The 21,653-nt window shown below is 45.0% G+C and overlaps 1 protein-coding gene across 8 annotated transcripts in view; it reads left to right on the forward strand.

Annotated features, from left to right (window-relative positions):
• The window catches only part of CAPN13 (calpain 13), a 76,256-nt gene that overhangs the window by 11,249 nt on the left and 43,354 nt on the right, over positions 1 to 21,653 (forward strand). For 4 of the 8 annotated variants that reach the window (XM_076334705.1, XM_076334711.1, XM_076334706.1 and 1 more), the window contains exon 1: positions 17,955 to 18,234. In XM_076334705.1, coding sequence (XP_076190820.1) covers positions 17,959 to 18,234 — 276 coding nt within the window. In that variant the 5' untranslated portion in view covers positions 17,955 to 17,958. Of the gene's footprint in view, positions 1 to 1,129; positions 1,202 to 7,857; positions 7,949 to 10,249; positions 10,433 to 10,978; positions 11,096 to 17,954; positions 18,235 to 21,653 lie in introns of those variants that run through there. The other 4 variants (XM_076334707.1, XM_076334708.1, XM_076334709.1 and 1 more) reach the window with 4 other exon arrangements.

Consider the following 21,653-nt stretch of genomic DNA (forward strand, 5'->3'; position numbering starts at 1 on the left):
TGTCTTGGGAGCCAAACAACCGGGGTTTCCTATGAGTAAATCATTTCTCAGACAAGGACAGCCAAAGTCACCTCTTCTTATCGTTTCTGATCTTTCTATGGACAGATTGAGGGCTTCTCAAATGCATTCGCTGTCTGAAATTATTTGCCGAATATGGCCATTAGTCATTTCTGATTTATGAATTTTTCAGTCTGTGAGCAGCTCAATGTAAGGTATTTGAGATTCAAAATCCTGGCTGTGCTGATGTGTTGATTAGCTGGTCTGAATGCATTAAGGTGCTTGATGTGTTTCTATTTTCTGACTAAAATGAGTGTGACCTTTAAATGTTTTGTACTACTAAAAAGAATGTCATTAAAATCCTTAGTAGTTGGCCTATGCCTTAAGAGTATGATCCAGAGTTAGGAAGAAACAGCTGTGAGCTGCTTATTGACAAATGATAGCAATGGACTTTCCTCCAGCTTCTTTCGACACGGATACCTTTTTGATCCGTGCACTGCCTTGCCATATCTGAGTATCTTGCAGAAGTGCCCTGAGCAAAGTCATCAGTATCTGTCACATATTATTTCTTCCCTTTTCCCAGATAAAGAACCAGGTGGAAGGGGATGATTTGTTTTGGAATGGATGCCTTCTCTAATAAGGACTGTGCCTAACAAAGCTTTCTGCATCTGGTTAGTTACAGACTGGACACTGCACTAGTCTGTTGATGTGGAAATTCTGTGTTTTTTCACCAAAAATGGTAGAAACTCAGTCTGTTTTCAGTGACTCAGTCTACACAACGCTCAGTCTATTTTCTGTGACTATTTTCTGTGACTGAAAGGTTTGCTCAGAATACTATTTTTGAATATAGTCTTGCCAGTAAAATTATTTAGAAGCACATTTGTAGAAAAGTAACATGAAAGTAGCAGGAACCTGGAAAAAAACAAAGCCTTTGAAAAAGAGGAAGGATAATTCCTCAGAAAAACAACAGGGATATCTTAAGCCACTTTCATTGAATGCCAGCCCATTGACCTATCTTTCAAACGGGGATGACCATAGCCTTGCTGAACTACCCTGCCGTTGCCATTATGAAAGGCACTCTCAGACTGCCACCACCCAGTCACCTCCTGGCAATATGTCCTCTTTGTCACAGGGGGAAGAGACAGAAATCAATGGGAGTGACGTGCGGAATCAAACTTCACAACTCAAAAGAGTTATAAAGCAGGTATGTTTATTATGGCGCCGGGTGCAAGGGGGATAGCTCCTCCTAGCTTGCACACCGTATGTTGCATTAACTGTCCCTTATATGGTTCTGTGGTGTACATATTCATTACCATAGGCTGGGTTAGTACAACTAGTTCTAAGAAAAGGCGGGGATATTTTAATTATTTCCAGGAACCTCTTATTATAGGCTCCCTCCTCCTGGCACACGCGTACTGTCGTCTGGTGGTCGTCTATTGGGGTCTTTTGGAGGGAGATTCACAGTCTTCTTCACCGTGTACCTTCACCTTTGGCCCAGAATGCTGAGTTGGCTGAGCTTCAGACCGCAAGGCTGCTTTCAACCAGATGGTCGCTGAGTGTATACATTTAAGTTTCTGTTATCTACCCAACTTCTGTAACTTCTGCTAACAATAGGGTTACAGTGTCTTTGCCAAACATTCTATTATGCTTGCAACAGCATCTATGCTATTGGAGTTACTAGCTACAATAGTTTATGCTAACAATTACCCATTTGTTCCCTAATTCAGGAGATGCCTGGTTATGTGCAAAGGTGGAGTTTAGACCTGGTGTAACTTTCTGTGAAATCAAAGGTGCTGGTGTGACTTTGGGGCAGAACACCCCATGGCCCTGCCCTGCTCTGTTCTGTTCTGTAGGTCATAGGGCTGGTTGGAGGTGTTTGTAAAGGATTACTCAGTGAATTTAAACAGATCCACATGTGAGTTAAATCCGAGCTCAGGCTGAAGCCCGGTGTTTGGTTTGATGCTAGTGAGGCTTTCTGGGTGTTTCATTAGCTATAATTCTTCTTTGGGCACCACAGTTCAGGCTCTAACAGCTACTGTAGATGATGACAACACCACAAGTCAACTTTCCTGTGCTTCGGTGACACCTGACTCGCTGTCCATGAGGAACACAACCCCAGGTAATAGTCAGCAGGTAGAGTCGGTGGACCTGATCTTTGCAAATATTTACTTTTCAAGCACTTTTGATACGAGCTTTAACAAACGGCTTTGCACAGTTGCAGGTGTGAGGGCAGGCTTTAGGGAGGTACCGGAGAGGAACGGTGAAAATGAAGAGCAAGGTCAGGCTGGCAGGGAGATATAGCACCTTGTGTTAGACCTATTGATATAGACGGAGAAGAAAGGAAACAGAGAAACGTTCAGACATATGGGCCTTTCTTCAGGTCTGACACTAAAGCCATCCTACCCAAAAAGGTTGGTTTTGCTGCCTAGCAAAGAAGCACTATTATTTAGCAGATGATAGCAGTTTGCATATGCCGATCCCCTGCCAACCTGGATCAGGCTGTCTTCTTTTGGGGAGAAAGTAAGTTTGTGGTATGGGCATATGCCACTTGGCCTTAGGGCCAGACTTGGGCTATTGGCATCTCCCATTGTATTTAACAGTAGGGATGAAGCCTCAGTGTAGGGATGAAGCCTTGGTGTCTGCGGCTTGTTCATGATATGGCCGTTTACCCCAGGCAGGGCTAGGGTGTGGGTGCCTTGTCCCAAAAGATGTGCTCCAAGGCATGCTGAAGTTGCTGAATCGTTCTGCCAAAGTCAGTGACGTTTGGTTTAGATCCTGAAGCCAGCAGACAGTTGTGCATGGTTTTATTCGGAAATCCAGGTTAGAGAACCCTGGTTAGAGAAATAAGAGTTTCAGGTCTGTTTCTGAGACAGACACTTGAATTATAAATGGGAATTCATTTTCCAACTAAATGCTTTTTGATTTCGCTTTAGATTGTTTCTCTGTGAATATTTCACCAGTAAAATTTTCTCTCTGGAGTTCTGACAAACACAAAGGGATATAAAGCGCACAGCTCAAACTCCTCGCAGTGCCGAGGTGACAAATGGTAGGGCACAGGCCTGGCAGTCCCAGCCACCGACTTCAGCATTGTCCACTGAGTAGTGACGAGGAATTGTTGAACTCTGCTCTTCACTTACTGCTCAGTGTTGAATGAGGTAAGAGTCTCGCCTGCCTCTAAACTGCCACCAGTGGTAGTAGCAAAAAGGGCAAAGGGTATGTATTTGAAAGGAGAGGGAGTTAAAAAAGTGACTGTATATCCACACTGTAACTCTGTGGCCTGTGTTGCAGGTCTGGTAACACAGCAAGTAAAACAAAGGCATAGAAACCTTCATAGGACATAATTTTTATGATAATCACTTGGCTTTTCCACAGCACGTAACTGTGCTCATTAACGAAATGCCCAGAGATTTATTAAGCTGGTTTGGTTAATAAAAAAACAATTAAAGAGTAACTGTTCTGAAACTTCCCTGTGTTTTTTATATACCCAATTGTTAAAACACAATAAAATGTTTTTCATCATTCAGACATGGAGTAATTGTTTGTTATTACTGTTCGGATTAGACAGTTCCTAGAAGCTCCAGTCAGGGATCAAAGTCTTACTGTGTGAGGCACTGTACACACATAATAAATAGCAGCCTGAGGCCCCAAAGAAGCTGCAGGATGGCGTATCTATACTATAAAATTTTCAGTTTTTGTCTCCCAGCAATGCAGTGTTGTCTTCTCTCTCTGTTTCTCTCCGACAGTTCAGTTATTTAGTGTGAAACCCGTCTTTGTGACTTCCTTGCAAGATGCTGCAATGCTTTCTGTAGCCCGTAGTTAATAGGACTATCCCCAGTGCTTTGGCAGGAGGATATAAAGGGAGTGGAGAAGAGGAAGGCAATTCTTTGTTCCAGGAATCCGATCCATCACAGCCCGCAGTATTTCCCCCTCAATACCATTCTCTGTCACTCACTAGGACATATATTGGGTCAAACACATTATAGTTTGATTCTCCAGCTAATGGCTACCGAGGCCTGGTCTCAGTACACTGCAACAAGCACGGTAATTGAAATTCAGACTGCGGGAGAGAAATAGCTTAGTCTTCATTTTAGCACACCACAGACATGCTTATACAGAGTTTTCTCTTGGGTGCAGTAAACACGGGGCCTGATTCAGTATTGCCTCATAGTCTTATCCCACATTAGTGAACAAAATATGACAGTACAGAGGGGTCCCAGCATTGATTGTTTTTAAGTAAGTTCAAATTGTCTCATGTTCTTGCTCTGGAGAACAAACTTTTGATGGACTGTGGCAGAGTCAAGGTCCCTGATTTGTTCTTGGGAGCTGCTAGGATGGTGTTGCCTTTTCTTTTCCATTAGTGAGTCAGGAGAGCTGCTTCGCTGAGCTCTGCTCCATACTCACTCCCTTTCTGCATCTCTGCATGGCTCACCAGCATCAGAGTAGCTGGAGGAAATTAGGTGACTGGGAGAAGGGTGAGACCTTTCTCATCAGATGGGCTGTGGGGGATTTGACAGCTTCTCATCCAGCTCTTGCTCCATCTTAAATCCTCTTTTAAGGATTTTAAGTGCTGGTATAGTGAGATTAGTGATTTGGTCTGGGAGTTTCTAATAAGCTCACCAAATTTAAAATTAACATGTTGTGTTCCAGAAAAAGTTAAAACTAAAAATGGACCAGGAATTGAGGCACTATCATGTTGTTTTCCAGTTTATTTTCAGACTCTCCTGAGTGCTTCCCAGCATGGTATTGTACCAGTTTTGCTCACCTCTCTGGGGAGCAACCATTTCCAAGTCTGTCTCACCCTGGGGCCAGTCTTGCTGAGCCTTGTCCATTCCTACAGTGTCCCTCTTCCCTTTCAGGCGTTGCCTTGCATTTTACACTTTTTTACTGGATGGAATAATTTTCACAGAAGTGATCTTCTGTAAAATACCTAGACTTTGCCCTTCTATTTGCATTCTTGTTCTATATTTTGGCCCTGTTTCTATCCTGGTTTGTGACTGTTACCCATAGCCTCCTGTGCTTGACCACAGAAGTGTTCTAGGGTTTAGTCCTCCCCATCCTCCTCCCCCAAGAAGAAGGAGGTGTTTAGAAACATAGTGCAGTTTGGCTGGAAAAGTTAAATGCAATCTGTGATGAGTTTCCTTAATCCATTGTAGAATATAGGTAACCGGGGAAGAACGTTAGTTGAAATGTCAATGAAAAGTGTCAGAAATGTTCACTATGGACTATATGCTGTTCCCTGTACTGGTATCTTGCTCTCCCTACATGCACTGAGCCCTGGCTAAATGGCTTATGTAGCTATTTAAGGTATTTAATTAATACCTCAGATATAGTACCAATCCTCATTGTTCTGCGTACTGATAGAGCAGAGCCGACGTGCATTATCAAAGCATGTTGTGCAGCTCTGAGAGGGGACTTTCATCCTGACAAAAGAGCTCAGGGCTAGAGCTGCTCTGAAGCTGCTCATGCACGTAATGGGAGCCTGCTGCCAGCACAGAGCGGGGAAAGAGGTTACAGTAAAGGGCCAGTGTGGAAAATGGCGTGCCTGACGCACCACAGGTGTGTGGCAACAGGATGGAAAATGAGAGCAAACACATAAACCTTTTCTTTTCAAGGGTGCTGCAGTGGCATGTGCTGATATATTTGTTCATGCAGGTCACAGCTGGCCCCTCGCAGTTCTCGGAAAGCAGAATTTGGGGAGGACAGGTTTTTTCATCGGGCATTTAGCCATTTGTACGTCTGAACCCAGGCTGAGCCCTGATGCCGTGCTGCTCAGGATGACTGCCCCAGGGAGGGCACCACTGGGCTCTGTGCCTTAAATTCTTCACTTGCTCTCCAGACCTTCACCACATGGTCATCGCTTGTCTTTTGGCTAGGATGGGCTTGAATCTTTCATGTGTTCTAGGCACTAGAGCACCCACCAGAGCCATACTGCAAAAGAAGAAATACTCTTTCCTTCCGAGTCTGTACTGGTATTAAAAGTTCATCCAGGTAAATCCCTAAACAAAATCTTGTTGCTTTTTTTCCTCCTCCCTTGTCTGCAGCCCTCAGCAGCAAAACTGTCTCAATCACTGGAGGAGCCCACTTCTGTCTGGAGCTTTTCTCCATGACTTTGCCACCCTTCCTATGCCTTTCAAATACGGGGTCATACTCTCCTTTGGTATGAGCTGAAGCAACACTGCTGAACAGTGTTGCATAGGTATAGCCTCAAGAATAAGCTGAGCTGCCTTCTTTATGGGTGGTGTTTTGTTTGTTACTTACTATCAGTCAGATGAGCAAGCTCAGAGGCATCTGGCTACGAAGTCATCAGGATGAGAAAACATGACTGTACTCAGGCTGGAAATGTTTTTTGGTTGTTGGTTGTTTTTTTTTTTTTTTTTTAAACTGCCCAATCCTGTGATGTTGGCAAGTGCTGATGCTGTTATGAAAGCTGTGAGATGACTCTTCCCATGGCCAAGACGGTTCTGAGAGATCAAATGGGTGTCTAGTGAGAGGGGTTACAGAGCATGGGCTGCTTTTTTCTCAGAAAGCTCTAGCAGCAGATGAATGCAGGGCAATGACAGAAGCTGCACTCCACCTTGTGCTGTGGTTCATTTTCTACTGAGGAGATGCTGTGGGATGGGAGTGAGTTTAGGCTCAGTGTATGTGAGAGGAACTGTGGAGCGTCAGTTAACAAGAGCAATGGATGGTAACTCCTGGTTGCAGTGGGGCACATTCAGAATTTACCCAAATGCTGCAAACACCTGTTTTAGGCACTCTTGTGTCTTCCAGGGAAACACAGCATGATCCTGGGAGCCTCGTGCCCGTGCTCACTGGGGCTGCAAGGAGAACTGCCTGCTGCCCTGTCCAGGAGGCAGAAAGACCTGTGCCTGTCTTACATAACGTGGTACCTGAGATGAACGTGCTTTTTTCAGATACTACCAGCAGGTTTCTGTCTCTTGGCATGCTCTCCATCCTCATTCAAGACAGTCTTGCTTTTTAAACTGCTAGGTACCTTGCAGGTATGTATTTTTGGGTATTACTGCTTCAGACGAGGTCACTTCTGTTGGATCAAGACAAGATGAAGCCAGAGTCATCAAAAACAGCTGCTTGCTGTTTTTTATCTTTTAAATATCCAGGAATTTGCTGATGGGAGTGTTAGTCTGAGAAATTAATTCAGTTTCTCCTTCTCCCTCATTATTTGTATTTCATGGAACCAATATATTTGAACAATGACCAACACTGTCAGCATACAACACGCTTACTGTGTGATGGGGAAGCTCCACAAGGGCTTCTTACAGGACAAGGCTAGGATGTTATGTCTGTTTGACAGACATGTTATGACCAGCCACCTCATGGTCTTAATTTCACTGTGACAGTATTAGAGTTTGTCATAATTAGCTTCAAATCCCTCTTCTCCCCCTGCCCTGGTTTGGCTAGTAACCCCATTTTCAGGTTTTGAGTATATGCTGAAGAACATGGAATACCGGAGCAGCTGTCTGGCTTGTCTCAAACTGCAGCCTTTACTATCTCTAGGCATTGGATGTCTTGTGGGAGCAAGGAGGAAAAGTGGACAGCAAGTTGCCTGTCTGACTGGAATACCAGCAGTGCATCCTTGTTGGCACCTTACAAATGACGAGATGTCAAGGAAGAAGAAGCTGCGCTGTGCAATGTATGCCACTAGTCAGCAAAGACTGAGGCAAGGACTGTGAACTGCAAATGTTTCTAGTAAACTGTCTGTGAATGATCTGCAGGCCAAGGATTCTTCACTAGAGGGTGGCAGGAATGTTTCTGAAAAACAAACAAATGTGAGACTGTTGCAATCTGTTCACACCAAGACAAAAAATTTATTTCATGCTTTTTTGTTTTATCTCGTGCCTACAGGGCTTTAACAAGGGCTGGATGCAGAAATGCCAAACAAGGGCTAATATGCTGATGGAAACAAGAACTTCATTTTGATGAGCCCTCCACAAAGGTCTGATTCTAATGGAGTCCCTGCTGTTTCATGGTACCCAATACTTGTTTATGATGAGGTGGATGAGGGACACCATGGTGAGAAGGGCAAAAGTGCTCCTTCACTTACTTAGTGCACTTACTTACCTTACTGAGCAGTTACTAGCAAAATTTGGTAAAGCAAAACAGCAGTGCTATGACCAGATGAAAGGGTATCCATGTCACTTGCAAGGATAATGTCATGACAGCTCTGTTTAAAAAACGCTTCCATGTTACTCACAATGGGATGGGCTCATTCTCATGGAGAGTTTCAGTGCTAGCTGCCGTGGGGCCAAACTGGGCTTTCAGTTTTGTAGAGGTTCAGTACGTTCAAAGTGCTTTCATATTCTGTTCCTTATTCAAATGAAAAACGAAGTCCGAAATTTCCTGGGAAACCATGTTCTGAAAAATAATGTCAGACTGACTGTAGTGAGCTATTGCAATAACACTTGGAATCTTTTTTACATTGCAATGTTAAAAGTTTTGGATAATACAGAGAGGATCCTGAAGTGATGGGTTTTTCAGAAGCAAAAAGTGAGACTGTTCCAAAATCAAAATGGAGCCTAGTGGCATTATTGAAATGTATTACGTCTTTCTTATGGTGAAAATTCATTGCTAGTGGCTTTCATGTTTGACAGATTGGCATTTTTCTGAAGGAAAAATATTCCACTGGGAAATTCTAGTGCTAATATGGGTGTCGGTAGCAGGCTGCCTGTTTTTTTTATTCTTTTTATTTTTATTCTTGAAGAATTCCCACTGTAATCTGAAGTTGGTGGATATGTCTTCTGAAAATAGGACTCCAGAGAGATATATTTTTCACACCAAATCCCCCCTCCCTCAAGTGGCAGTAGGATCTAGCTGTGCGGATTCATTATGTACTGTTAAGCTGCTGCCACATTTCACTCCAGCAGCAGTTGTACTTCATTTACGAACAAAATGATTCATATGTGAATATGGCAAAGTGCTGCAGCTCATGGTGAATTTGCACTAAAGGGCAGCTCGTGGGTGAGGACTGGGTAAAAACAGATGTTAAAGTGGGACTTTACTATTTGCCTGATAGTTTACACAGTCATAAAAGTTTGTGCTTCAGAAGGGCAGGTTCTGCCAGAAATATGAGTGCATAAACACAGAGCAAAGGAGATTGTCTATGAATAATATTACTCATAGCTTCCCTGCGTCTTGTCTAAGAGAAGCAAATAAACGGTAACACTTGACCTATATACAAAATTATGAATGAGGAAATGAAGTGGATTGATAGCGTTCTTCCATTAGTCCCGTAATGCAAAAGCAGTGGGACACCCAGTCACTGCAGCAAATGTGAAGGTGATGGAAGGAAGATTCCTCCTTTACACAAAACGTAGTTGTGTTCACTACACTGGAAAAATTCCCTGCCTGTTTCTTTTATTTACCATGGTATAAATTAGGAGTGTTTCTGCTAAAAAGAGTGTGATCTTCACAAGGGTAAAAGCAGCAGAAGTAAGAAATGAAGACATATGTCTGAAATGTCGCAAAAGATAGCAGTCTTAATACTTCAGCACATAAGCTCTGTGGGTGGAGTGTTGCCTTTCTTAATGCCAAAGCTTCCACCAGTACTTGGGCAAAGTTATGCTGTTCTCTTCCCTGCTCCCCCCCCCCCCCCCAAGATGATACAAAACTTGCTGCTTCAGAGAGGCTTCTGGCTATGCAGAACAGCAGTCTGCCCTCAGGAAAGCTGGGCAAAGGTGGGAGAAGATAAATATATTTAGTTTAAAATCTTTTCTAAAAGAAGCCCCAGTTTTGTGCATTTTTTGAGTATTTTTATTCTAGGGCAGAGAGGAATAAAGGTTCATTAAATCCCAAAATACATGAAATTCTGTGGTGCCAGCTGAGACCTTGCAAGCCATGCTAACTTCATAGAAAACACGGGTTCAGCAGCTCTTTTTGGTGTTTGCCCTTTGGTGCCTGTGCCCGCTGGACCAGAGGAAGGAACACACAGCAGCTGTTGGTCCTAAGCGTAGGGGCCCTCCTTTATTTGTGCTTTTAACAGCCCTGAGGTGGTAGCTGACAGTGTAGAAGCAGTTTTGAGTTTCCAGTGATCCCTCAGCATCTTTTGCTCGTGAGTGGATTAAGTTGCACAGCTACCCTGAGGTGGATTAATGTCCCTGCTCTGCAAAAGCAAACTTCAAGTCAGGGCAATGTTGCATCTGCAACAATCTCACAGGGTGCCACTAGCAGAAAACACCCCTGCTCTCCCAAGGCACAGCCTGTGCTTTTCACTCAAATGCCTCTTTTTTTTTTCTTGCAGGCTTCCACAAACACTTAGGAGAGCAAATAATCCAAAGGCTCATTACGGTGCATAAATCCCTCTGCCTTCTGGGTTTCCTTCTTTGGAGCCAGTGTGAAAATGGACACATCAATACAGCCGTCTGCAGAAAAACTGACAATCTCAAAATGGTGTCATGCTGCAATAACTGAAATCTCCTGCCAGGTTGGTGATGGTGCTTTCTAATCAACTTTGCAATGAATATTTCTTAAATCATGTTAATCCACCATTTAAGCAGAGATATCAGTTCCAGACAATGAATCATCATACCTGGAGGGGAATATACCTGCTGTTTCCCCAGAGAGCAGGCGATTAACAGCACGCGTGCTGTCAGATGAGCTAGTAGCACTGGCATTTATCACCCCAGAGCTCCTTTTCTGCAACAGAGAAATCTTTGCTCCCTGCTTCTGGTGCAATCAGCTTTTATTTATGTAGCAGTTGTGGAAAACGGCTCTTAAAGGAAAACTGCACCTGTTTTGCTCTCTGGGGCAGGTTTTGCTCTAATTTACATGGATGCATTTCCTATTAGAGTTTGCTAAATGTTGAGTTCTCATGCAGAAATGAGAGCCCTAAAATGTGAGTAGGCAGGATGCAGTGCACAGCTTTTTAAAGATTGAGTTCTGGAGACCCACAGAACTAAATTAAACATTGATGAAGAAGCTGAACTGTCTTTCTTTTTCATGAGCACTTTTATGTTCTCATCTCCCCAAGCTCCTAGGGACCAGCTGCTATGGGAACTGCTAACATCCCACCTCAAAGAGACTGCAGTCCAAGTAGAAAGTCTTGCTCTGAAGAAATTTCTGAGTCCAGGTGATTCTGTTGCTTTGGGTAAGGAAAGAACTATGCATTGGTTAAGTTTTTCTGTTAATCCCCAAGCTAAACTTCATGAACATTCACTGCAGAGTAACTTTTCTTTTGATGAATAAGCTTGAAAAAGAGAGGATAACTTACTGGGCGGAGTACCTAACCTGCTGTGTACATGCAGCCATAACCTGAGCTGGTTTTCCATTTGCTAGCTCGGGTATTGGTAGCAGAGGTGCCTTAGCACAGTGCTTAAAGTGCACTAACCATGCAGGTCTTCAGGTGACCTTTGCAACCACTGTGGACTTCTGTGCTGCCACTGCTGTGTCCCACTTGCATGCGGCCCAGCCGGCCTGAAGCCAGCCTGGATGCTGCCGCATGAGCTGCAGCTCCAGAAACGGTGAAGCACAGAGATAGTTCTCTGAGAAGGGGCCTCAGGAGGTCTCTGAGTCCCACTCCAGCTCAAAGCAGGGTTGACTTCCAAGTTAGGTGATGTTGCTCATGGCCTTGTCCAGCTGAATGTCTCCAAGGGTGGAGATGCTCCAGCCTCTCCAGGCATCTGTTCCTGGGCTGAACCACCCTGAAGAATTTTTTTTCTCTCCAACCATGTGTAATTTCCCTTGCTGCTGCTTGTGCCTTTTGCCTCTGCCTGTCTGCTGTGTGCCTTCAAGAAGAGTCTGGCCCCACCTTCTCTGTAAATGCCTTTTAGTTAGTGGGAGACTGCAATTAGGTCTCTTTTAGGTTTCTGCAATTAGGCTCTCAGTTTCTTCTCTCGCATGTGTACTCCAGCCCCCTGACCATCCTGGTGGGTTTCTGCTGGACTTGCTGCACTTTCAGTGTCCCTCTTACACTAGACAGCTCGAAACTGGACATAATATTGCAGATACGGTCTCAAAAGCGCTGCACAAAGGGGAAGGATCCCCTGCCTTGACCCACTGGCTATGCTGCAGCTCATGCAGCCCAGGATGCTGTGGGTTCGCTTTATTGCAAGGGTGCGTTGTTGGCTTTCATTCAGCTTGCTGTCCACCAGGACACCAAGGGCCTTTTCTTCAAAAACACGTTTACAGTCTGTAGGAATACACTTAGGACTGCTGCCAGGGAGTGTGTCCCTGAGAATGTGCTGCACCCATTCCCTTGGATTTTGGGCCTCTTTAGGCTATCTCAGTTTGGCCTCCCAAAAATGAAATAACCTCCTCCTTCCTATACTTTTGCTAGATACTCTTTAATTCTTTGGCTTTGGGCTTTAGAATAACGGAGGCCAGTCCCCTAGGTCTCCTAAATATATGGATAACTCTTACTTCCTCAGGCAATCCTGGAGGAAATGAACTACCCAAGTGAGTGAACTGATGTGGAATTTAGGTAAGAGCCCAGTGTAAATGCTAACAGGTATTGGCCTAAAAGTATCAGCTACTTTTACTGCTGCAGAAAGCACAGCTATGATAACTTGTCTCGTGGTGAGTCGTGCCAGGCTGTGCCTGGATCCAGGATGATTGCTGCATTTCCTGGTGGTGTGAGGAGGAAAACAGCTAATGTGAAATTGTGGGAGGTGCAAACAAATCATGTTTTCTTATAACAGTAACTGTGATTGAGGCCACAGTTAGCCACGGGAAACTATCCACCGTCATAGGTCGATAGACAATTCATTGTGCATGGCTAATAGGAGCTTTTGCCATGCCAGGACATACGTTTACTTAAGGCGTGGCGAAAGCTGCCCTATAAAGGAGAACGGGGATGGTGCCAGCCTGTCTGTCACTCTGTTGGTGGTGGCTGGAGAGTTACACCGGAGGCATTGCAGGTAAAACATCACTTTGCTGTTTACTTAGTACAAGATGACGCAGGTGAAATACAAGTAATAGTGCTGGAAAAGCACCACAGCCATGTTGAGAGGGATTTGGTCTTGGGGAGACAGAATAAATTAGAGTCCCCATCCTTAATGTTACCTGGAGGGAAAGAAAAGATGAATTTGCTGTCCTTAGAAAGAGCCTTACAGTAAAACGGTAAGTTGTCAGAAGTAATTGGATCAAGTGGGAGTGGAGATCCTAAGAGGAGGAGGAGGACTCTCTAGTTACTGCATGCTGCTGTTAAATGAGGTAGAAAAAAGGTATCTGGAACTGTCCTATGCTATGTATGCAAAACTAGGAGAAAATTGACTTAATAAATAGCCAGAAAGGAGTAGTTCACAGACTGTTTGGAACAGAAGGTCATGCAAGATGCCACTGGGAAAGTAGTCTCCTGGAGGGTTGCCAAAGTGCCTGGCTTTGGTTTTGATTTTCTGAGGTATTCAAGGCTTTCGCACATTGTATGTACAAGGAGCTGTTGTCCATCTGGGGTTTGGGATGGCCAAGTTCAGGTCCCTGCTCTGCCTCTGCAGTTTGCTGTCACTGTGGGCAAGCTGCTGAAAAGCAGCAGCAGAAAATTTGTATCTTCTCTGAATGCAAGGAGAGCTAATAAACTCATGCTTTCTTTGATTATAAGACAATTCTGGAACTGAGTCCCCAAAGTTTTTACAATGCTCCAAATACATGAATGACAGGGTCTTAGAGGGAATGAATGCTTGCCGTACTGTAGCATATATTGAATATTATGGGTGAGATGAAATGTACATTGATAGTTTGGAGTGTTTGAGAGGGAACAGGGGAAGAAGGGCTGCTGGATTTTTGGCTTTTCTGGTATTCTTTGTAGTGTTTGAGAAAATTCAGCTGCTGTTCCTAAAGTACAGAAACCCAGCTGAGCCAACATGTAATGGAAGTGTTTTGGGAAAACTGGTGGAGAGGAGAAGGTGGATAGTTCAGCTAGGAAGTAGACACATGTTTCTAATTGCCTATTTCCACTTTCTACTCAGTGAAAAATATCAGAAGCCATTGAAGGAAATTATGTCTGTACTCTGACATAAATCTTTATGCAAAGTGCAATTAGCTGTCAGTAGCATTTGCCACCATTGAGTACCTGATTATAATAGTTGCTTGACATCTTTCGTGAATGACTGCTGGAGGCAGATGAGACACACCCTTTGCTGCTAGCTTTTAAGCTATTTAATGCAGAAAATGGTGGGTGCTTGGGGTTCCCAGGTTAGTTTCTGTGGGGGTCACCAAACTTTTTGCTCTGATATCCTCAGAGACTCCCCTTTCCTTCCCATCCCTTCCAACTGTCACACCTGATCTCTTTTTCTCCTTCTCTCTGTAGCTTTTCCACTGCTCCCCTTCCCTTCCTCAACCTTTGTCATTTGACCCTTCCTCTGAGACAGACAGCGAGAAGGATCTCCCTCTGCTGAGAAGGAAGAGGGACCAAAAAAGAGCAGTAGATGCAAAGTTGGGCGTGATTCCTTTCTCCGTTTCAGATAAGTAAATGTGTTGGATGAGATCCCAGGACTAAGTAAATGTATGTTTAACCCCTTCTGACTAATAACTTTTCTTCCTTAGTTGAGAGTCAGTCTCTTGTTTTTCTCCAGTGTTTCACAATATGTCTGAACCAGCTTTTGTGAGTGTTTGAAATCTCTCCTTCTCTCCCCAGGTCTTGTGGCAGGGAGCAGTGCAAGTGCCTCTCAGACCCATTGCATTATAACTTTGTCCCTTTAAAGTCTTTCTGCCTCAGAGTTCAGTAACAGTAAGAAGCTCCCCAATCAGGCAGGCAATATTCTGCTTTTAAAAGCTGTTGTGATCTTTGCTGTTGCTGGTGCACCCGTGAGAGCCAACCTGTGGCCAGGGCTCAGGTTGCTGCTCCGAAAGAGGTGGCCAGCAGAGCGTGCTGGTGCGGACAGGACAGTGCTAGCCAGGTGCGTGTGACCCCATGGGCTGCCTGCGCAGTGGCGTGGACAGATGTAGAGCTCGTGTATCTGTGCATGCGTGCATCCAGACACAATGCTGATGAAGTTATTCCTGCAAGGGAAAAATAGTTAAGTAAGTGTATTATTTTCTTCAGTCTGGTTGCTAATTTATTCCGGATATGTTAAACAATGTAATTAAACACACACACACACATGCTAAAAACTCTTGTTCTCTGTCAGAAGAGAGGGAACGCGTGTCAGACCCAGCCTTCAAGCTCTGTTAGTTTTAATTTGAGTTTTGGAATTAGTAATCAGTTTTGCTGGAACACTGTTGCAAGAAATAGATCTTAGCATGCATGGGGCCTGGGCACAGTTTCAAATGAGTATTTGTTAAGAAGATGCCATTCCCTTGTCGTGTTATGGTACATTACATGAGATTTATTTCTATTGTATTAAAAAATGCAAGCCCAAGGGGAATGTTCTCTCTTTTTGCTGGCCGAGGATGATTTCTGAATTCCATTTGATTTTTTTTTTTAATGGGGCTTTTAATTAAAACAGGAAGATGCAAACCTACTTATTTTTCTAGGCTGTTGTTACAATGCCAGGAGGCCAAGTGACTTGAAGCACTGAGAAAGGTGCTTTTTACACTAAGTAAAAAGTTTGTATGGGGGGGGGCTGTATCACACCTTCAGTGTGGCTGGTGTGTGGTTTTCACGTGTGAACGATTCACAATAAAAATCGGAGGCTTTGCTCTTACTGGAGCCATCTGCTCTCTTTGTACCGTACCAGGAACATGTCAGATGTACTGTTTGGTAGGAAAAGAGCCCTTTAATCTACTTTAAAAAAAAAAAAAAAAAAAAAAAAAGCTATGGCATCTGGTGGCTTGAAACCAAAACTAAGTGACTTCAGGCTAGAAATTAGCACAGTGAAATTAGTCAACTATAGGAGTGGCTTGCCCAGGGCATGTGGTGGATTTTCCAGTGCTAATTTATGGGAAGGTACATCTTAAGTGGAAGCCAGGAGCTAGGGGCAGGAGTCGCTGGATCAAGTGCAGTGGCATCTGTCATGCAAGAAGCCAGAGGAGGTGATCACAGTGATCCTTCTTGACCTTAAAAGTCTGCTAACGCAGGGCTTCACCAGGGGCTTCTCTTTTCATAAGGAGAGGGACAAAAGGGGAATTATAGCTCAGGACAGTTAAATTTTTGTTTTTGTGAGGACAAGTGCAAACGAAGGGTGAAAGCTGGCATGGATCTCAAGTTATATTTTGACCCAGCAACATGTAATTTTGCATGATGAAAGGTGCTGGAGGAACCTGGAGGCAAGGCAGGCTGAACAGCCTTCCTGCTACTTCTCTGAACCCTGAACTCCACAAGAGAGCTTTTTAGCTGAAGGAAGATCCCCAGGAGATGGTGCACACATGTGCATCTCTCCGTACATCCATGTGGCTCTGGGGAGTGCACCTGAAAGCCCCTACTCTGGTTAGACAGAACAAATGGCTTTTTTAAAGCTCTGGTGCCACTGCCTGTCCAAACATGCAAGTTTTCCGCCTTCCTGTGCCCTTCTCCTACTCTATCTCAAAAGCCCTCCCACCCCACAGTCCAGCGTCTCCATGGACATGCACTGCCTCCCTTTGGAACAAAAGTAGATCTTTGATGGCAAGAGTCCTGCTGTGCTCTTTGATGACTATAAAGGGGACAGAGTCCACAACGGGAAATTTTATCTCCTGCATCCTTCCCTAGCTGTGCCAGCAGATGTATTAGACGTTGAGGTGCTGGAGCATGTCCAGAGAAGGGCAACGAGGCTGGTGAGGGGTCTGGAGAACAAGTCTTATGAGGAGCGGCTGAGGGAACTGGGGTTGTTTAGCCTGGAGAAAAGGAGGCTGAGGGGAGACCTCATCGCTCTCTACAACTACCTGAAAGGAGGTTGTAGCGAGGTGGGCGTTGGTCTCTTCTCCCAAGTAAATAGTGATAGGACGAGAGGAAATGGCCTCAAGTTGCGCCAGGGGAGGTTTAGATTGGATGTGAGGAAAAATTTCTTTACTGAAAGAGTGGTTAAACATTGGAAGAGGCTGCCCAGGGAAGTGGTTGAGTCCCCATCCCTGGAAGTATTTAAAAGACGTGTAGATGAGGCGCTTAGGGACATGGTTTAGTGGACGTGGTGGTGTTGGGTTGACGGTTGGACTCGATGATCTTGGAGGTCTCTTCCAACCTTAATGATTCTATGATTCTATGATTAACAGGTCTGTCCATTCTAGGGTTTCACTGCGTGTGTGAAATGTTCACTTTTCCTAAGTGAATTGTCCCTTTCCTTTAGACACATTAACAAAGAGGGGTTCGAACATGCTCCAGGCTGGAATAGCTACAGATGCCACGCAATGACTGCCCAGTTTAAATATGAATCTACAATTCAGATCTGTTTAAACACTGGCCTCCAGATGAACTACTGAGTCCAAAAACCCCAGACCTTCGTGCACACTCATGTGAGCCAGTAGTGCAGGTGGGATCCAGCTCTGGATGTTGCAGCTTGGTGCCATCTCAGCACTGTAGCTTTAGGGAGTCTGGTGGAGTGTTTGTGTAAGCTGGTAGGAAGCCACCCCCTAATCTGTCTGGGGTCTTTGGAGCAGATCCCAAGGAAAGGCAAGTCTCTGCCTTCTTTAGGTCTCACAGGGAGTGACTGTCAAGCACTCACTTGTGGAAATGAAATAAATAACTCAAAAAATGCCCTGGGCACAGGTGTGATCCATGGCCAGAAGAGTCCTGGGTACCTCTGAGCAGCCTCCCTGCTCACACCACCTCCCTCCTCCCCTGTGTCTGCAGCTCCTGCTCCATCCCCTACGCTTGCTTATGTTGCAGATGTACCTCAATGCTAACACAGCGGCTCGCTAACAGCTTTGCTCTCTGTCCTCAGGGAAGACTCAAAATTGAATTTGTAGCAGTGACAGCACTGGTTTAAGATAAACCAGTTGGGATTTGATGACTACTCTTTCCCCAGGCATTTCCAGCTAAGAAGGATTTTGTCACTGTGACTGCCCTCAGCTTCACAAGCTGCTGCTCCACAATCCTCTTGGTGTGGGGAGGTGTTTGCTTTCCCACACACTCCTAAGGCACCACTTCGGATCAGGAAACTAATGGCAGTCCATGTCTCTCCTTCACAGGAAAGGGGCACAATGCTTGCCCCTGGCTCTGCTCTGATGTGGGAGCAGGGCTGGCAAACAACAGGGGCAACGGGAAGCCTCCAGAACCTGAAGAAATTTAATAACCAGGACTTCAACCGCCTGCGAGCCTTGTGTCTGAGCCAAGGACTGCTTTTTGAGGATGCCACCTTCCCTGCCCATGTCAGCTCCATCGGTCCCAACCTGCTCCCAGAGGATAAGCTGCGGCAAATACAATGGAAGAGGCCAACTGTGAGTTATGCCAGCCGGGGTGTTTCATAGCCCTGCTGCTGAATGGGAGCGCTGATGGCCAGGGGCTGAAGGCCTTCACCTTGGGGAAGGAAATCTGTGCTCAGCAGGGAAGTAGATCCCAAGGGGAGCGCTGGGAGCGCAACACTGCAAGGAGGGATCCTTGCTGTGGGATGCGTAGAGGGAAGATAACTTCTGTATCATTAATGATTTCATTGGGTACATTTTTGTAGGAAGTTTGTTTCCACCTGTGAACCTCACTAGAACTGGTGTTCCCACTTTGATCTGCTTCTAGAGGACTTTGTGCGAACCTGAAAAGCTGTCAAATTCTATTAAAGATCTCTGATTTCTGTAATCCAAGCCACTGACTCAGCAATAGCTGTTTTAAAGTAATTGGGACAAGGCATGAGATGAAGTACGTTTGTCTGCTGATTCCCAGTTGCAGTTTAATAGGCAGTTGTCATAATCTGGCATATGGATGTTTAAATTGGGAGGTGGAATCACATACTCAGCTCTTTTATCCTAGGACCTAATTCAGAGAATCTTTCTATGGTCAGACTGTGCTGTATAGCACTGCTGTGTACCATTTGCTGCTGGTGCAGCTGCTGGATTTGCCACGTGCTGCCCTTTTGCTGGGTTTTGCTGAGCGCACCGCTAGTGCCTGGGACCTTTGGCTTCCCTGGGTTGGAGCAAACCAGTTCATCTCCCTGAAGGCAACCCCTCAGGGTGTAGAGACAGTAACTGTGAGACTGTAGAGACAGGACAAGACAACTAGAAAAGATTTATTTGGATGGCAGATGCAAGTAGGGCAATGAGGGTATGCTGGAGCTTGGCGGTGTGGTGGCCTTGGCATAGCAGCAGCAGAGGCTGCTGCTAGCATGGACATTGAAAGCCATGGCTCACAGAAGGGAAGCAGGCTTGCCCAGGGAGCCTGCACAGCTGCTAAATGTGGATGCCTGAATGGAAAGGCAGGAAGCCCTGGTGTAAAAGGAATGTGATGTGGTAAAGCATCAGATAGAGCAGAAACTGCAGCCTGGACACCAACAGGGCTGTGGTTGCAGTGTTGTGGTGATAGGGATGGGGCCTGAGGCTTGAACTTGTCACTACCTATTGCTGCAGCAGGGCCTGAAAGTGTGAGAGAAATTGTGTGTGCAGAGGTACAGGCACTTCCAATCTGTGTCGACGCTTTATCACATGGCTTGGTAGGTGTGGAGGTGCTGGGTGCAGATGTCTGGGTGTCCTCTGTGGAGCTGCTATGAAGGGATCGTTCTCCTCTGCAGAAGCAGCTCCTACTGCTGGCTGAACATCTGGGCTTCTCCTCAGGCAGCCTTTCTTCAAATCCGGGTCCAGTGAGAATGCAGCTGGGGCTGTGTTTTTTACATCAGCACTCCGCTTACAGGTTTGTAGCATGTGGGGATAATCTGTCTTGAAATAGGGGTTATAGTAGAAGAGTAACTAAAAAATGCAAAGGAGAGGAGTTGCCACCATTTCCAGACTGAGAAAGACAAAGATACGATAACTAAGCATTAGACTCACAAAAGACAAACACGGATATTAGAAAGGACTCTCAGGGGCATTTTAAAGATGAATAAACTGGATTAAAATGTTATGATACAGTTCTGTTAAGTACTAACTACCCTGGTGTTTTTGCCATTTGGGAGCAGCAGAGAAGAGTAGGATTTCAAAAGCATACAAACTGACTTAGAAACCCCAATACCACTAATTTTGAGGCACCACAGTGTGGGATGAACATCTATCCTACTTGAATATCCTGAGAGTTATTTCATGTGCAAAGGGACTGACGTACCTTGCCAAAAGCAGAACCTGCTGCTGCTAGTGCTTGAAGTTTGTCAGGTGAGGCAGGTGCTGGAGAATTCCCTTCCATTCTGCTGAATCCGTGAAGATTAAGCTGATGAATGAAAGTTTTTGTGGAATCGGTTTCAGAAATTTGCAGAGGTCCTCTCTTTCCCAGCACTTCCCTTTTGAAGTTTTTTTTCAGCAATCACTACACAGTTTCCAGCATCACCCCACCAAATTGACTGAAATCAATCGCATCCAACAATTTTCAGGAAGGAGCGGGATGAAAAGTCATTGGCTTTGTCAGAGCTCTCCTCCAAATAATTAAACCGTACACTCACGGCCCAAGGTTCACGACGTGAACGTTGAAAAGCCTTTTCCTCTATTAGAGAGGTTAAGGCAGGATCACCAGCTGCTGTTCCATGACGTACTCAAGGGACAAAAGGTGAGACTGCTGACTCCACTGGCTCGTCTGGAACAGAAACCCAGGATGTTGGTGCTGAAGAAGGCTCCAATTTATTTTTTTTTTTTCTCGGTTTGACCAACATTTCCACCTGTAGCCATTTCCCGACCAGCCAGGCTTCATCCTGCTAGACAAGATGCAAGGTGAAGGGCAATGGTGCCAACTGCCTGGGGAGCCCAACCAGAAGTTCTCAAATGTCACCACAACACCCATGCTGTGTCATGGTGACATGAAAGCGTGGCCTCCATCTCCTGGCAGAATGAAGCAGGGGCAGAAGTTGCTAAATAGCAGTGGTTGCTTTTCATTTATAGAGCTGCAGATGTTTTGGGCCAAGGGTCAGGAAGTAAATAAAACTATTTGCATTTCAAATGTCCTGAAAGGCCAGTGCTGCGTCCAGTTGCCTCTGGGAGTTTGTCCCCGGGGAGGAAGAGGGAAGGCTGCGGTGTTAGGAGTCAAAGTGCCCCATTCCTGAAGTTTTTCAGTTGGGCACCTCTCACCCATGCAGAAATGTTCATAAACTCTTTGTTCTTAGGTCATTGCAATGCTAACTGTAAGGATACATGATCCCAGGTGTTTAAGCTACCTAAACTACTTGGCAAAGAGATACCTATAATTTCCCCAAGGGAGACTGTTTCTTACCTGAACACATATCCCAGAGAGTGAGCATAGTTACATCCTGCCGACAGAGCATGGCCAATTTAATCTATGTCTATATTTTTCACAGCCTCCACCATTAGCTCCCTCTGACATTCAAAAAATTTGGCTGGAAATGTACCTGTGACAAAACTGGCATCTTGGTCCTAATAATCTCTTAGCCTCCATTTTCTGAGTCATATAGGATCTGGTTATTTAAGTGGTAGATGGCAATTATAACTGCTGTCATTGTTCCAGGTCCAATTGAGCAGTTGAGCAACATGCTGCTTCTATTTTACCTTGTACATTGTCAAGAGAATTGCCAATTACGTTCAGACTTTGGAGTCTTCATATCTGGGGGTAATGTATAAAGTAGCGAGAAAACAGCTTGATTTTCAGACAGCAATAGTCAGTGGTGACAGAAACAACTTGCTTTGACATGTAAAGTGAGCTGATTTAATAATGGGAGTCCCTGAAGGGGGAGGTGGATCAGGAGCACCAAGACAAAATTTGAAATGTCACTTTTCCT

This window comes from Aptenodytes patagonicus, chromosome 3 (genome assembly GCF_965638725.1).
Source record: "Aptenodytes patagonicus chromosome 3, bAptPat1.pri.cur, whole genome shotgun sequence".
Classification (NCBI taxonomy): domain Eukaryota; kingdom Metazoa; phylum Chordata; class Aves; order Sphenisciformes; family Spheniscidae; genus Aptenodytes; species Aptenodytes patagonicus.